The following is a 17342-nucleotide window of genomic DNA, read 5'->3' as shown; positions in this document are numbered from 1 at the left end:
ATATAATCTGTATAGAAAAAGGGAAAAAAAGCACATAAAGTGATCTTGTAAAAATTCACACTTCAAAGGCTGTTTGAATAACCTAAAAAAACCTGTTGACAAGAAAAACATAAACACTATTTTATTATAAAAAATTACTTTTTGAAGCCACGAATGCCACATAAGACATCTGGAGTCAATGACAATGAAAAATTCTCACTATCAATATCCAGCAATTTCATTTCTATAGTCAAGAAGGAAATTTTATTTTTATTGTAGGCCACATGCATTTCCTTTAGTTTCTATTATGACTGGCAAATTGCATCTTATTCATTTGTGCTGTGCTTACTTTAAAAAGATACGGTATGGCAGTTTTATTTCCAGTGGAGTTCTTGTATTCTGGTAGGATGGAAGCTTAGTGTTGTCTTAAAAGACTTGGCATTCATGATGTGGCAGTAGTTATGTAATGTTTTTTTTTTTCTTTTTTTTTCCCAGAAAGAAGCTGGAAGTGGGGAAAAATCAGTTAGCAGAGCTGAGCTATAATCTGGAACGATGCAACACAGCAATCTGTACAGAAGCCAGGAACATGGGCTGGATATAAGCCTAATTAAAATGTATCATTTGAGAAGGTTTAAAGGTCTTCCACTTTGTGAAGCATATTAAATACACAATAGTGTATTTGCTGATGCTATGCAATTATAACACAGAGTTGCTTTTAAAGCTCCTTTTTACAGTTTTTTTTTTGGCAGATATAAAATAGGGGAGGGGAAGAACACTCAGAATGTTAAGATCTAAGGCATGTTTTTGAAACAGCACCCAGTTCCAGTTTAATTTTCATTCCAATTTTATTTGAGGTTCATTTATTCAGTACAACACTATGCCTTATTATTAGCAATTATTTGGTGTACAGCAAAATTGACTTTGCTTTTTTATATTCATATTTTGCAAAAAATATCTTGTAAAACTATAATAAATATCAAAGCCTTTTAAATATTCAGAGTCTGAAGAAACCTGTACAAAAGCAGGTTAAGTAACAAATGTTTGCCATTTGTTTTAAGTTAGCTTATATAGAAAGCAGAAATTCATCTGGTGTATTCAGATAGTCTTTTATGGCCAGAGTACATATGGAAAATCTAAATATTTGCTTTTTTCCAAATGAAATTATAATGGTTTTACAAAGGTGCTTTTACCTGTTTTCCTCCCAAGTACAGCGTGTTTTACAGTGTAAATAGGTTTCTTTAAATAAATCTTATAATGACAGGAGCAGATGGTTTCATAATGAAATCACCTTCAACATGATATGTGATGTAAAATTAATTATCCCTACCATCATTATCATTGGCATGCCCAACATTGTGCAGTAAGTTGTTGTTGGATATAAATGAGGGCTAAATTTTCTGCTTTGAGATCTACATGTGAACAGCAGCTACACAGAACTTGGACCCTGATTTTCTCCCAGCTGATATACCTTTTAATCACTTGTGAGTGTGGCTGGCATCTCATCTTTAAATGCTTTCTGCCTCTCGGCACTTCCTACAGTTTCAGTTTTATATAATTTTTTCAAGGATTATAACTTTTGATGTTTTTACTTTCCTAGTTCTTTATTCAAAATGATAACCAAAAGTGGGTGAAACAACGACGGAACATTTATAACTTCTCTAAACTTGACCTAATGCTTACTCTAGACCTTCTTCCCAGGTTCCAAAAACTTGGATCTACATTGCTCTTTGTGTTACTGAGTGTGTGGGGTTTCCCAGCAATTATACTAGGGCTTATTAAAGCTTCCTGCTGTTGCCCAAGATGGATTCTGGTACCCTTTGATCCTGAATTGGATATTTAGATGTAATGTATGAGGACTAAGTCATAAGTGAAAATGGAGTAGAGTAGCGGGCTCATCACAAAGCCCTGTGAAACACAAGAGTGTAGGGACAAAGTGTAGTTGTCTTACTTAACTGACCATATTCAGATGATGAAGAACGAAGTCCAGTATCCATTTAAAGAGGGTGATGTTTAAAGCCAAATTCACTGAGCCATGTATTCACCTTGGAGATGATGATAGTATTAAATGCCATACTAAAGTCAATGAATAACATCCTCACATACTGTAGGTGTCACTGTTGTCCAGGTGGGTCAGGACTGTGTTAAGTGCCATAAAACAGTTTGTTTAGTTGGATAATCTGCAAATGGATAGGCTTTCATTGTGAAGAGTATTCATGCTTTAAAATGAATGAAGACTTAACATCTTAATGCAATTTATAGTGATGGAGAAGAATAAAACTGGGTGGAGGTCATTAAAGATCATTGCAGTGGATTGCTTAGTCACCAGTACTATAATTGTAATCTTGAGAGTAGTTAGAACAACAGCGTGGCCTGAGGACAGATTGAAAATGCCAGAGAAGACACCTACCTGCTACTCCACCCAAGTTCAGAGCACAGGACCAGGGACACCATTAGGGCCATCTGCGTTATTCACCTTTCTCAGTGCAGTACATACATCGGTGGTGGAGAGTGGAAGATGTTAGTAGTCATTTGGGGGGGGCGTTGAATGTGCCCAGTTTTAATGGGTATTGATTTATTGGCCTGATTAGAATGAGCATAGAAGCTGTTATGCTCATTGGGAAGGAACACGTAGCTGGTAGGGAAAGCAGTGTTGTTTAATTTGTAGACTGTAATATCCTTGATGCCCTGCCACATGTGTTGAGGGTTAGAATTGTTATAAAAGTGCTCCTCAGTTTGCAATTTGTGGTCACGTTTGATTTTCAGTTGTCCCTCCATAAATTTAACTCTGGATGAACCTTTGTAGTGCCAGAGCTAAAAGTAGCATCACATTCCTATAGCTCTAGGCAAACTTCACTATTCATCCACCGTATCTGATTAGGGTAGGTTCTTATGCATTTCAGAGTCTTGGCACTATTAGTGGAAGAGTCCACCACTCAAAAACCATAGGTGTCCAGGTCTGTGTAGGATACAGAGTGGCAGATGTACTTCAATCTGTATGTAGGCAATGATCCTGCAGTATCAAAACAGGACCTACAGGCCATAATTTAGTTATCCTCACTTTTGGTTTTAAACATTTAATGTAAGTACTTAGCTTTGTAAGCCTCAACAATATTGGCATAACTGAATGTCTCCTCTAGGAGGACAGGAGTCATTCTAGTGAAATACAGTCTTGACTACTAAGTGGCTTTCTTTTGCTCAGTGTGTTGGATTTTGTCATAGGCTTTGTTTCTGTTCAGTGTGTGTTCTATGGACGTATAGTAAGGCATTGTTAATCCTTCGAAGTCTAGGCTGTAAGTGGACTTTTCCTGGCAGCATAAGATGAAATTTGAGAACTAGTCCTAAACCTAGACAGGGCACCAGTCCATCTCTGACGTTTTATGATACAGTGTATCACAGAAAAAGTTAGTGTAAATGTTTGAAACCTTTTGTCCGCTGAGAGTAGGCTATTAATACTGGAAGAGCAAGTTGGCCTGCGCCTCTTTAAGTTGCAGTGCATAGCTACAAGAGATGAAACTAAGAGTGAACAGATGGCTATGCTCCACCTCCTGCGTCTGAGTGAAATGGACAGAAAAATCTTCTCTCGAGCCAGTCATCATGGTGCATTCTCACACTGAGAGAAAGAACACTTTGTTTACAGTATATTTGTTAAAACATTTCCATCACGTGATATGATGTGGTTTCTCTAATGTTTCATATCCTTGCTTGTTCAAAGACTTTTTTTTTCTTATTTTATACACTCCTTATTAAAAATCAAGCAATGGCCCCTGTTCTAAAAACAATTGTTGATGAAACCTATGTTTGTTTCAAATTATCGTGGTGATTGCTGTGATTAGTTTATACTAAAACAAGTCTCCAGACACTTTGGCAAGAGAAAGGCGTTTTTATCATCATATGAGAGAGCAGCAAAGGAATGCAGTGTGTGGCTCGGTGTTGTCAGCCCAGAGATGTACTTATGCAGGGTAACTGCATCACAGACTTCCAGTACAGCACAGTTACACAGGGAGATGTTTGTTTTTTTGTATTCTTACTCTTTATTATTCTTCCTTGTTTGTTATTTTTATTTCATTCAGCCAGCCATGCATTTCCTCAATCCTTTTTTTTTTTTTTTGCACAGTTATGAACAGTGAAGGCTATCTCAGCTGCCACCATGAACATGACACCTGTCCCATCATAGGGCTCACTCACACTCAAACTGAGCATCTTAAGGTGTAGGTAATTGTGTGTGTGTTTTATTATTAAATACATTGTCAACTTCACATTATGCAGGGCCAGTAATGAGGCTACTTTTGCTTTCTTTCTGTGGGTTGAAGTTTCCAGCTATTTGACAAAGACATAATACCAAATAATTTAGTTTGAATAGACTTGATGAGCACAAGGAAACATAAATTGAACAGAGAATCAGCTCTTCTATGCTAATTTACATTTTTCAGTTGTGATAAAGCACGCTAGGGGTCCATGGCAGTTTGTGTGACTGTGTGTTCAGGCTCGGATTTCGTGGGTGTGTGCGGTTGTGGAGTTAGGCAGCTGCAGGGTGTTTGGTGTGGAGGTGAGCTGTTTGCTTATTTAATTTGGCTGTTCCACATTGCCATTCCACGAATTTGAATTGAGAGCCTGTGGGAGAGTCTGGAAAGGAGGAAATTAATTGAGAAAGTAATGGGAGAGCAGAATTGGTTGGGAGTTAGTGTCAGTCGATGATGGTGAAGTGGTCAAGGAAACCCCCATTGTGGAGAGGTTAAGGGTTGCTCCATGGGTGTACTGGATCACTTCTGCTGTACCTTGGAGAGCACAAGCAGTTCTGGGGCTCCTAGATATCCCATGAATGCCGAAATTGGTGTAGGGAAAATGGAGCCGAGTTCATTGCTTCTGGGCAGATGGCAGTGGACAGGTGGTCTGGATTGGGGGATGAGGAGGACCCCATAAGGATCCAGTAGACACCATGATGTAGGAAAGACTGAGTTGGGTGATGCCTAGGGATTGTAGCCAGAACAAGAGTCGAAGGACCGCATGGACCAGGATCTTGGCACTGTTAAGCATACCCAGGAGATGGGTGAATGGAGAGAGATCAGAGAGAGAGAGAGAGCGCGCTAGACAGATGATTTTAAAAGGTCTATTCTTCCTATTTTTACCTTTGATTTTATGGGATTATTTATTTTGATTTTAAGTTCCTCACTCAGCACCGAATTTATGGACTTTGTCTTTTTAAGTTATTTATTCATGAAGCACTGCACTTTTCTTCATTGTTTTGAACACTTTGTTTGAGAATGAAATGCACCTTTGCACCAACCGTTGTTGTTATGTGTGCCCTCATTCTCCCTAGTCCATCATGGTTTGATGACTATCAATGACCCGGGTTCTAGGGTGTATGCCAGCTGTGGGCAACCCATTCATCACATCAGTTCCCTCTAAACAAGGGTGGATTTTCTTGTCAGTGATTTGTGTGATGTCCCAGATACATGGTTCTCTATTCTCTTTCTATGAGCGTGTAACCAAACCATGTATAGTTAGAAAGGATCTTATGCGTTCTATTTGTGGAGTTTTATTTGAGGAAGTTCATAATTATAACTAAAGTTGTACTTTAATAGTTCAACATGAGAAAACAATACAGACTAGCAACTAAAGAGTCTTCTACAATGATCTGATGAGCATGTCTATATCCGTCACCCAGCTGTTGAATTTTTCAGGCTAAATTCTTGACAACCGGTGGTTTTTGGCAAAGAAGTTTTTAGAATTTCGATTTATCTTAGCTTAGTTATTGATTTTGAGGCTGCAGTGCAGTGTCAGATATTGTGATGTGGCCCGAGTCCCAGTGAACTGCAAAATCATGGTGGATTGTGGTTATGGTTTGTTATCTGTGGTTTTCCTTGGCCTTGACTGGTGAGCTGTTGCGTCTTCTGTTTTGAGGCCTCCATGCTAATGCGGGACATATTCGTCTTCTGCTGTGGTCAGACCTATGCATAGTTTGGGTTTGGGTTGCATGAAGAGCATATTAGTAGCAGCCACTCTGTGTGTTCTTTTCCATGTTGCATGACGGATGTGACACGGTGACCCATCTTGTTTTACTCTTTGGGTATGTTTTGCCAAGCCATTTATTTAGTGTCAGAAGTTTCCATCATGATGTTGTCTTGTGGATGGTGGTTCTGAGCCTTTGTCCTGTATTGTGGAGGCTGTGGCTGTGATGGTTTTTCCAGCATTTCACCTATGTTTGTCTTCCTTTGCTGACATGATTAGTGTTTATTAATGGTCTCTCATTTTTAAGAATGGTTTGCCCATTCTCTAAATAACATCATTCATCTATCTTAAGGATGTGAATGGAAACCAGAATAGTGGAACATTCTCTACTTTTCCATCACATTCATCTTCTCTCAACCGAATTACTCAACTCATGGTTGCAGTGAGACTGAGCCAAGGCTGACAAAACAGGGTGCAAAGAAGCAGTCAACCCTGGGCAGGATACCACATACCAGTCCATCACAGGACACAACAAGCTAGTGTATTCCATTTGAGTTAGCATATACCTGTAGTTGAAATAATAAGGTGAGCTTCACTTATGGAGGTACCATTTGATGAAGAGAGCAAAGCAACTCAAAAATATCCATTTGGAAGAATTTCAAGAGATGGAAATGGTTCAGTCAAGTCCTACTAAGAATGTTGTTTCCATACTACATGAAGGGGTGCCATACTGAGTTAAAAATCTAGTGTGGACATGATCTTTATAAAAGTTGCCTGTTCTCCATGTGCCTATGTGAGGCTTTCTTGCTGTAATCCAGTTTTTCTCCCACCTCCACCTGATTGATTCAACACAAAACTACACTGGTATTCATGAGAGTGACCTTAAATAAACTGGCATTCCACCCATAGTTGGTTTCTGTCCCTTTAAATAATACCACTTGAGGCAAGGCGCATTTATGATATGCCATATACCCAATCCGAGTCTAGGAGCAAAAAACAAAAAATAGGCATCTGCTCACTTCAATAACGCTTGTCTAATCAAAATATTACAGACATCAGATTTGTAGCTGCATTTGTATATCATGTGAAAAGCACCAACTTCAGTTGTCTGTCTGTCAACTCTGCTCCATGTGGACCAGTTTTGTTGAAATTTGGCACCATTTATTCTTCAAGGATCTTTCTTAGACAGTTTAGTTTTTTGGGGATATCTTAATACTCTGTTGTAAACATTTTTGAAATTTAAAAATCCCCCTTTGAAAAGCTTTGACAAATTTGTAAACTTGTCTGTCTGAACTGGGAAACCTGTGCAACTTCAATTACAAATTAGTTTACTGTTTCAACTTAGACTTGACTGCTGTTACTTTAACTTGCACATTTTATCTTTAAAGCAATTGACAACCGGTCCTGATGGGAAAACATTGAAACGCCTGCAGTTGTGCATGCAGAGGCTGAAGCAAATACACTTCGCTGCAGGATATGGTATGGGGCGGGATACTGAGTATTAAGCATACAGGTGCATCTCAATAAATTAGAATATCATTGAAAAGTGAATTCATTTCAGTAATTCAAAAGTGAAACTCATATATAGATTCATTACACACAGAGCGATATATTAAAAGTGTTTATTTCTTTTCATTTTGCTGATTATGGCTTATAGCTAATGAAAACACAAAATTCACTATCTCAGAAAATTGTAATATTGTGATAAAGTTCAATATTGTAGACTCCTAGTGTCCCACTCCACTCAGCTAATTAACCCAAAACACATGCAAAGGTGTCCTGAGCCTTTAAATGGTCTCTAAGTCTGGTTCAGTAGGCTACACAATCACAGAGGAAGACTGCTGACTTGACAGTTGTCCAGAAGACAGTCATTGACACCCTCCACAAGGAGAAGAAGCCACAACAGGTCATTGCTAAAGAAGCTGGCTGTTCACAGAGTGCAGTATCCAAGCATATTAATGGAAAGTTGAGTGGAAGGAAAAAATGTGGCAGACAAAGGCGCACAAGCAACAGGGATAACCGCAGCCTTGAGAGGTTTGTGAAGCACAGCCCATTCAAGATTTTGGGGGGGATTCATAAGGCTGTAGCTGGAGTCCATGCTTCAAGAGCCACCACACACAGACGTATCCGCAACATGAGGTACAACTGTCTTACCTGGGCTAAGGAGAAAATGGACTGGACTGTTACTCTGTAGTCCAAAGTCCTCTTTTCAAATGAAAGTAAATTTTGCATTTGGAAATCAAGGTCCCAGAGTCTGGAGGAAGAGTGGAGAGGCACAGAATCCAAGTTGCTTGAGGTCCAGTGTAAAGTTTCCACAGTCAGTGATGATCTGGGGAGCCATGTCATCTGCTGGTGTTGGCCCACTGTGTTTTATCAAGTCCAAAGTCAGCACAGCCATCTACCAGGAAATTTTAGAGCACTTCATGCTTCCCTCGGCTGACAAGCTTTATGTAAATGCTGATTTCATTTTCCAGCAGGACCTGGCACCTACCCGCACTGCCAAAAGTACCAATACTTGGTTTGATGACCATGGTATCACTGTGCTTGATTGGCCAACCGACTCGCCTGACCTAAACCTCATAGTGAATCTATAGGGTATTGTCAAGAGGAAGATGAGAGACACCAGGCTGAACAATGCAGACGAGCTGAAGGCCGCTATCAAAGCATCCTGGGCTTCAATAACTCCTCAGCAGTGCCACAGGCTAAATGCCTCCATGCCACGCCACATTGATGCAGTAATTCATGCAAAAGGAGCCCCAACCAAGGATTGAGTGTGTACATGGACATACTTTTCAGTAGGCCAACATTTCTGTATTAAACATGATTTTTGTAGTGATCTTATGTAATAATCTAATTTTCTGAGATACTGAATTTTGAGTCTTCATTAAATGTAAGCCATAATCAGCAAAATGAATAGAACTAAACACTTGAAATATATCACTCTGTGTATAATGAATCTATATAATATACGAGTTTCACTTTTTGAATTGAATTACTGAAATAAGTTAACTTTTCGATGACATTCTAATTTGTTGAGATGCACCTGTATAAGGAATTGGGCTGTGAGATGTGCAAGTATGCATTCAATTTACTAATAATGACATTCTTTTCTTATTAATCACTGTCATCGACTGAACCAGAATTCAGAGGTAGGTCTTGTATGCTAGCAGTCTAACTTTGGTTGCAGCCGCATCCCACACTTGTCTCTATGGCTGCCTGGTGTCTCGTGTGAACTTCAGTCACAGCAGCTCACTTCTACAGCTCCTTGAATCTGAAGCAGATGACGCGATGTTCATGTTTCTTCAAGGGAAAAATTAAAGCAACTTTAAGTAATGTAGAAACACAGTATATGAAAGATGGCCTGGTAACTCTTTAGGCTTCTTCTTCCATAGCTATTTTTTATGGGGGTAAATAGAGGTTTCAGCATGTGTTTTAAAGCCAGATTCCTACATTGACTAAACTACATTTCCATTGCACTAGAAACAACTTCATGGCTGCGTTATGTAAAGGTTATAATGATTCAGTATTTCTCTTGAGACTATTATTTGTCAGCAGTGCACCAAAATAATCTGCTGTCCCATGATGCTTGGATGCAGGCACCAATTTTAGCTTGAGATTACACCATATGAGTACTTCCTGGAAAAATGTAATGTTTTAAGAAATTTGAACAATAGTTAGTCACAGACCCTCCACATCCAACACCTAACAATAGCACATGAATATTGCCATCACTTGAGTTGAAATCTACTGTCTGTGAAAGCAACTTCAGCCACATTATATTGTAAAATGGCATTGTATGCTACTTACGCATGTAATTACATTCTCACTGTTATTTTATTATTGCCACGCTTATTTTAAGTTCACCTGTTTGTTGTCTGGTACAAACCTTGTAATCAATATTTAACCCACTTCCTATTGTCCAAATGACTTGAAATTTTGTACACTTACATGAGTTTCATGAATTGATCAATTAATCCATGTTAATTAAGAAATTAAATTTTCAAATGAAGAATAGTTAAAGATTTCACCAATAGGTCACTCCAGCGATGGATAGAAATATTAAAGGAAGTGTTAAAATGTTGTTTACAAAATTTTACTAAAACAAACCCAAGACTAAAAAGTTGAAAATAATATATATATATATATATATATATATATATATAGTATATAAAACTTTTTAAAAACCACACTTATATTAAGTTAAAAAGTATACTAAAAACTAAAAAAATAAGTCTCTCATACATCACTCATAAAATAAAAGCGTGGGCACTTTTCAATCAACATTCAAAAAACACTTCTTAAAATCTTAGCAAAAGCGCCCACCTTTTATTACACAAGTGATGTATGAGAGACTTATTTTTTACTTTTTAGTACACTTTTTAACTTAATATAAGCATGGTTTTTAAAAATATATATATATATATACACATACAGTGTGTATATATATACACATACAGTATATATATATATATATATATATATATATATATATATATACAGTATATATATTATTTGTATAAGACTCACTTTTGAAGAGCATGTCATAAAACAAAATTGTGATAACAAACTCTTGGATGAAGTAACTAGAAAATGAAAAAGTGCTCCAATTTACAAAGCAGCCACGTCTCCAGGTGCTCCTGAATGTTATGCCATGCAGACAATGTAAGATTGTTTCTTACTTAGAGTTTCTACAGCACTAGGTGAATAACACAGAAAGCACCCTGCGGAGGGCAAAAGTTTAACTTTGGGTTTTCAAAGAATTTTCACACTTGGGACACCCGTGAACACGGCTTGACCACTTTCAGAGTGGTGTGTGCGTGCTAAGACTCGAAAGTGCCCACCTCACTTCAATCCACTAACTCACTAGGGAAACTGAAGAAAAAGCAAATTATTCATTTTACATCTGACCAGCTTCAGTGTACTTTTTTGTTCTTTAGTGTACAATCAGTGCTTGAAGGGGAAACAAGTAATGCCCAACACTCTGAGGTTTTGGTCCTCCTTGCAATGTGTTGACTATTTTTCACAATTTTGTAATTGAGTGGGGAGCTGAGGGATCTCCCCTCGAATCTCAGCGCACTGCAATCCATAATAAGCCCCATGGTGGAAGGGGAGGGGTCTGTAGATTATATTGACGAAGGAGTGGGCGTCACCTTTGAGTTTCAAATGAATAATTATTACTGTGCATAGTGGATTGGCGTGGGGTTTTGTGCACTAATAATCATAATGATTGGGGGGTCACTGGCCCCAGAGTGCCCACCCAGGTGTCGCCAGCCATGCGTGGGCACATTTGTCAGAATGCAGTTGTAATAACAGTACAGTGAAATTCCTAACTTATGTGTATAAAAGAGTGTGGAATTCGGTGCCATGATAAACAAGAATGTATTCAAATACTGATCTTTATTTTAATTACATGAATTTGCCTACCTGATGTTCTCCCTACTCTTGTTTCCAGCCGTTCAGTTGTGCTATAGAGTCGCTAAAGCCTGATGTATAATACTGTATGAAAACTGGGAGGGAACAAATAGACGGCTCACTGCATGTCACATTTATAAGCCAATCCAAAGCCTCGTGAAGGTGGTGCCCAAAGTCAGGGCTGTGATTTTTGGACTGCAGAGATCAGAGGTGCTCTTGTAAATCTGGTCTAACGGATGGCAAACTTCAGTTTATGGCAGTTAAAAAGTCTCTAATAAAGCCAATTAGACATGCAAATGTTTGTCACGTGTGCAGAAAGCACATTGAGTGTTTTAAAACGAAACACAACCCGGTCTTAAAATAAACATAACCTAACGCAAGGGGAAAATCTTTCTGTAGCATCAGATCATTCATTGGCATTCAACAGCATCAATGGACGAATGGAAAATGGGAATGATATGTCGTCACAGATGTTGTGTGCGCTCTCTCTCATTCAGTTTTACAAAGATAGTGGAAAAGTCAATGTAAGAAAAATTGGCAGCTATATTCATGAAAATATGGACTGAAAAAAATGCATTTGAAGTAAACGCGATGTGTTATACTCTGTTAAAAGGGCTGCTGTTAAGAGAGCTTATAGTGAAGAGCCACAGGAGATTCAGATTTTAGGACTCAAGACACCCAAATCAGTAAATCTGCATAATAACACCAGCAGATGAGGCTGCTGATTACACGTTTAAACAAATAATTAAGGAAATTTAACATTACTGTCTAATTGGACATTTTAACATGTCATGACAAAATAGCCCCAGCGTTTTAACACATTATACCGTATATTCATAGGCTTTGCTGTTGTTATGTCATATAGTGATGCAATATTTAAAATGACAGTAAAATATCATAGCAGGCAGAGGCACTTCTCAAACGTGGACTACAACTCTGTCTGTCTGTCTGTCTGTCTGTCTTCACCTTCACAGCACTCAATACAATGAGCAATTTAATTATTAAGCTTTAGTTACCTTGTGCTTAATGAGCTCCTGAATGAATAACGGCAGTTTCAGCTTTTTATTTTCTGTCAGCGTCAAGTCTTTTTTTTTCTCTCTCTCTCCAGTATCTTTTGCTCTCTATCTGAGACCCCCCAACAGTGGTTTAAAATGCACAGACTGGAGAAAGTGGGGTTGGGTGTTTTAGGATGAAGCCCTGTGCATATATCCTGTGCAGCACAGGGTTTCGCTGTTATCCACTACACACTTTTTAGCGGGTTCTCTCCAGGTGTGTATTCTCGTTTGAAAACGATGCCTGACCCCATGAGACTAATTGTGCTCAAATCTTCCACTTAAATAGAAAGAATAAGTACCAGTGTGTCCGTCCAGTTGTGATGTGAATGTCATTCAAAGAATAACTACCTGTGTGTCCGTCCAGTTGTGATGTGAATGTCATTCCAGGAGATGGCGCATCACAAACATTAACGCTGCTTTTACAAATCCCATACCAAATGGCATGTAACAAAGACATGTCCATTGCTTGGTGCACTGCATACGTTAACGTTGAGGTCTACATTGGTTACTCAGATTTCAACCCATCTTAGATGGGCAGCATCCATCCATTCATTATCCAACCCGCTATATGCTAACTACAGGGTCACGGGGGTCTGCTGGAGCCAATCCCAGCCAACACAGTGCAAGAAACAAACCCTGGGCATGGCGCCAGCCCACCACAGAAGCGCTACTCAATTACTGAAAATACAGGTTTCCCTGCTTTAGGAAAATTGACATGTACAAAGAATCTGTGATCATTTTTAAATGTGTGCCACCGATGCTAACACCCAATCATCCACATGGGTGACAGGACAGGGCTTAACGTTAGAGACCCACTGTCTCAGTCTCGGGTATTTCCACAGCTGATGTCACTGCATTCTGGCACTGGTGAATGGTTTAGGCTGACCTGCAGGGGGCAGCGAGGTGCACTGGTGCGTTCACATGCTATGGTTCACTCACGTGAGTTGCTCACATATCTTCTTCCATTATCTTGGGCATCAGATCGTGAAAGCCTCGAGAAAAACCAAATGGGTGGTCACTTGAATGTGAAACTAGAAATGGTAAAGTCTAAGTAAAGAGCTTAATTAAACATTATTAGGGGTTGTTTTGATAGCAAATGTTGTTATTGAACTAATTCTGTCAATTGTCATGTCGTTTGGTGTTATTTATACAAAAATGGGGGTCATTCTTGGGGCCTGGGAACACTTAAAATACGTAAGTTCATTCACAAAGGGATTTTCAGGATAAAGTGGGTTTGGAAGATGGATGATCGGGTAGTTCTTTCTTAAATTGGAAGAAGCCGGCACCTTTCCCAGAGATTTAGGATTAAATCCATACCTCACGCTCTTCAGAAGAGGTCCTCCACCTGAAGCTAAGTATGTGCAGGCCTGGCCAGTGCTAGGATGGGAGATCATAAAGGAAAAGCTTGGGTTGCTGCTAGAAGAGGTGTTGGTGAGGACAGCAGGGGACGCTCACCTGTTGGTGTGTGTGGATCCCGCTGTGCTGTACAAATGGCGCAGTCCTTCAGATGAGACTTGAAACCGAGGTCCTGACTCTCTGTACTAATAAAAGATCCCTGGGCATCCTTTGTAAAGAACGGGATGAAATTGCCCACCACAGCCTAGTCGTTCTGGCCCCCTAATTACCCCCTGACTAATTGGCCATCTATATCACCACTTCACAACCTACAGTAACAGCTAATGTGTGGTGAACGTACTGACACAAAGATGGCTGCCACCCTATCATCCATGTGGATGCGGCACATTAGTGGTAGTGGAAGTGGCTCCCCACTAACTATGAGAAAGCACTTGTTATATAAATGTCAAACATTATTAATTTATTAAGATGTCTATTGAGGCAGAATGTCACTACTTCAATATTCAGTTCCATGGCTCATAATTTAGTGATGGTAATGTGAATTATGCAGAAAAAGATAGTAGACTGAATTTGTTTGTAAAAACTTTCCATAACTGTATATAAAATTGGGGGGCCACACAGCGGTGCAGTGGTAGTGATGCTGCCTTGCAATACAGAGACTGGGTTTCAAGTCCTACGTGTTCCTTGTATGTTCTTCCTGTATCCATGTAGGTGGGCTGGTGATGCTGCAGTGGCCCCTCACGTGTATCTGCACGCTCACCTCGTGATGTTCAGGGTTTGGTTGTTCCTGCCTTGCGCCAGGTCTGTGCTCCATGAGTGGAGTTTGCATGTTCTCTCTGTGTCTGTGTAGGTAGATGGGTGACACTGCAGCGGCCCTGATGTGTGTTCAGGCTGTGATGGGCTGGTGCCCTTTGTAGGGCTAGTGTGTTTCATTTACATTTGCTTATTTGGCTGACACCTTTGTCCAAGGCGAGTTACAACATTTATGTGCTCTTCACATGTTCTCCCTGTGTTCATGTAGCTGGGTTGGTGATGTTGCAGTGACCCCTCAGGTGTGTCTTTGTTACTCCCCTTGTGATGTTCAGGGTTTGCATGTTTTTTGTTTTTGCTTTGTGTCTGATGGTGTGCTTCCTGCATGGAGTTTGCATGTTCTCTTTGTGTCCATGTGGGTGGATTGGTGAGGTTGGAGTGAAGCCTCATATGTGTGTGTGTGTGTGTGTGTGTGTGTGTGTGTGTGTGTGTGAGCTCTCATTGTGATGTCCAGGGTTTGCATATCCCTACTTTGTACCCTGATGCTTTGCTCCTCACATGTCCTCGCCTCAGTCCATATAGGTGGGTTGGTGATGCTGCAGCAGCCGCTGGTGTGTCTGTGTGTGTGCGTTGCTCACCTTGTGATGTCCAGGGTTTGCATGTTTTGTGCCTTGTGCCCGATGCTTGTTGGGCTCCAGCTTCCCTGAGACCCTTCTCTGGATAAAGTGGGTTTTCAAAATGGAGAGATGGATGGATATAAAATGGAGAGGGGTCTTACATTACTTGTATTTGAGTGCAATTAATATCAGATACCTTTACAATCCTTGAGTAGAAGCAACTTTTCCTTTTCTGGAGTAACTTTTCAGAAGGACATCTGCACTTTTACTTAAGTATGGCTGTTGAGTGCCCTACCATGTATTCAGGTAATGATTTTACATGACCAGCACATGCTTGTAGCACAACTGCAGCACCAAGGGGATGACGTCATTTGATGAACTGGGGACACCAGGGTACATCTGTTAGTCAGTTACTGCAGACAGATAATTAGTTTGGCCTTCATAAGACTTCACAAAACAAAGCACCAAAGCAGGCCCATCCTAAGGTACGTTTGACTTTCTCCTGCTGCTATGTAACAAAAGCTGCCTTTGCATGACTAGCAGATGCAATCGTGCAAACCTGAAGAGCTCTTCTCCTAAATATTATCAAATGTTATCAACAAGATGCCTTCCTTCCATTTTATTCTATATAATAGCATTTCCTGCTAAAATCGCAGCCTGGTGTGAGCTGAGCGTCTCTGCTCAGATCATTTGCTCTTGCTGATCATGAGCTGCCTTCAAATTGTGTTTGTCTGTGTCTTTTTGGTGAGCCATTTGATTTGACGTTGCTTGAACACCGGATGGATCATATCTGCCCTAACATCGCTTCCTGAGACGTGGGATTGCGACTGTACTTCTAGATGATTCATCGGTTTTGTTGCGCAGGTAAATTAGAACAAACAGAAGTGACGCCCGCCCTAGGTGTCCCCGGTGAGCATATGCGGGATTTGTTTTGCAAAACCAAAGGCTGTCAGAGTGCAGCCCAAGACAAGTTTAGGCTGCTGCTGCTGCTCGCTGGCGCTCGACTTTGCATAGCTTTAAACAAATAAGGTGAGATCTTAATGCGTCACAGCCACAACATGGTGTTTTTTTTTCTTTCCCTCTTAGTAGTTCCAGCATTAAAGTGAACTAAAGGTACTAATGACTGGCCGTGTCCCAGTTTACTGTGTCTTTTCTTTATACGGCATCTCTCATGGGGACGCCATCCCAGGGCGCTTTTTACAGGTACAGAGAAGAAAGATTGCGCGATCTGCTCGACAGGCTTTGAAACATCGCTGAGAAAAGCCAAGCAAAATGACTCCTTTTATTGGCTAACTAAAAGGATTGCAGTATGTAAGCTTTCGAGGCAACTCAGGCCCCTTCTTCAGGCAAGAAAAGCTTGCATATTGTAATCCTTTTAGTTAGCCAATAAAAGGTGTCATTTTGCTTGGCTTTTCTCTGCATTCATAATGGCTAACACGGTACAACACCCTAGCACTACAAACATCGCTGAGATAATCAAGTCAATGAGGTCAGGATCAGAAGTAGGCTGTGGGGGCGGCGTGGACCCTTAGCGCTTAGCTCGGAGTTATCGGAAGTACATTATGGTGTCGAGGCCGTCGTAACGGGGACTCTACTCCTAGAGGCGAGCTTCAATAGCGACGTCACAATGTACATATTTAGAACTTGTAATACTTGCCAAATTTCCCCATGGGGACAAAATATCTATCTATCATTGGCGGAGTGGTGGCTCTGAGGCCGGAAGGTTGCCGGTTCAAATCCCATAACATGCCAAAAGGGTCTCAGCTCTGCTCGGCCCTTAACCTGCAATTGCTCCGTCCTGGGTATGGCGTTAATCTGCATCCGCCCTTGCATGTAGGCCCTCCAACCTGCAGGGAAAAACTTAGGGGCTGGTGGCAGAATTGGCACTCCAGCCACCATAAAAAAACCTCACACCGTTCCACTCCATCTGAACTAGTGTGGCGCTGATGTATGGCTGCATGGCTGCACTCGGGTCTTAATCTGGTTTGTCGTGTGGATAGTATTGGGTGGGTGCGGCAATGCACAGTGCGTGCTCCTTGTTTGTCAGTCTGTTTTACAATTTCACTAAATTTAGCCACAACATCTTCTACAGCCGACCAGTGTCCTCGTCTATTAAGCTAGTATGTACAAAAGGAGCCTCGAAATGGTACGCAAACTTCCCACGCGAACGTTGGGATGTAAAAAGAAAACTTGACGGGAGAACGTGCGGACATTTGGCAAGCCT

The 17342-nt window shown here is 40.4% G+C and overlaps 1 protein-coding gene across 4 annotated transcripts in view; it reads left to right on the top strand.

The window, feature by feature from the left end:
- swt1 (SWT1 RNA endoribonuclease homolog) overlaps positions 1–7268 on the top strand; it is a 121301-nt gene extending 114033 nt beyond the window's left edge. For 3 of the 4 annotated variants that reach the window (XM_039735728.1, XM_039735730.1, XM_039735729.1), the window contains exon 20: positions 475–7268. In XM_039735728.1, the coding sequence (XP_039591662.1) occupies positions 475–580 (106 nt within the window). In that variant the 3' untranslated portion in view covers positions 581–7268. The remainder of the gene's footprint in view (positions 1–474) is intronic. The other variant, XM_039735731.1, reaches the window with a different exon arrangement.
- The last annotated feature ends 10074 nt before the right edge of the window (positions 7269–17342 follow it).

This window comes from Polypterus senegalus, chromosome 14, assembly GCF_016835505.1.
Source record: "Polypterus senegalus isolate Bchr_013 chromosome 14, ASM1683550v1, whole genome shotgun sequence".
Taxonomy (NCBI): Eukaryota; Metazoa; Chordata; class Cladistia; order Polypteriformes; family Polypteridae; genus Polypterus; species Polypterus senegalus.
The sequence above is the reverse complement of the archived record's forward strand: the minus strand, read 5'-3'. Positions and strand labels throughout refer to the sequence as shown.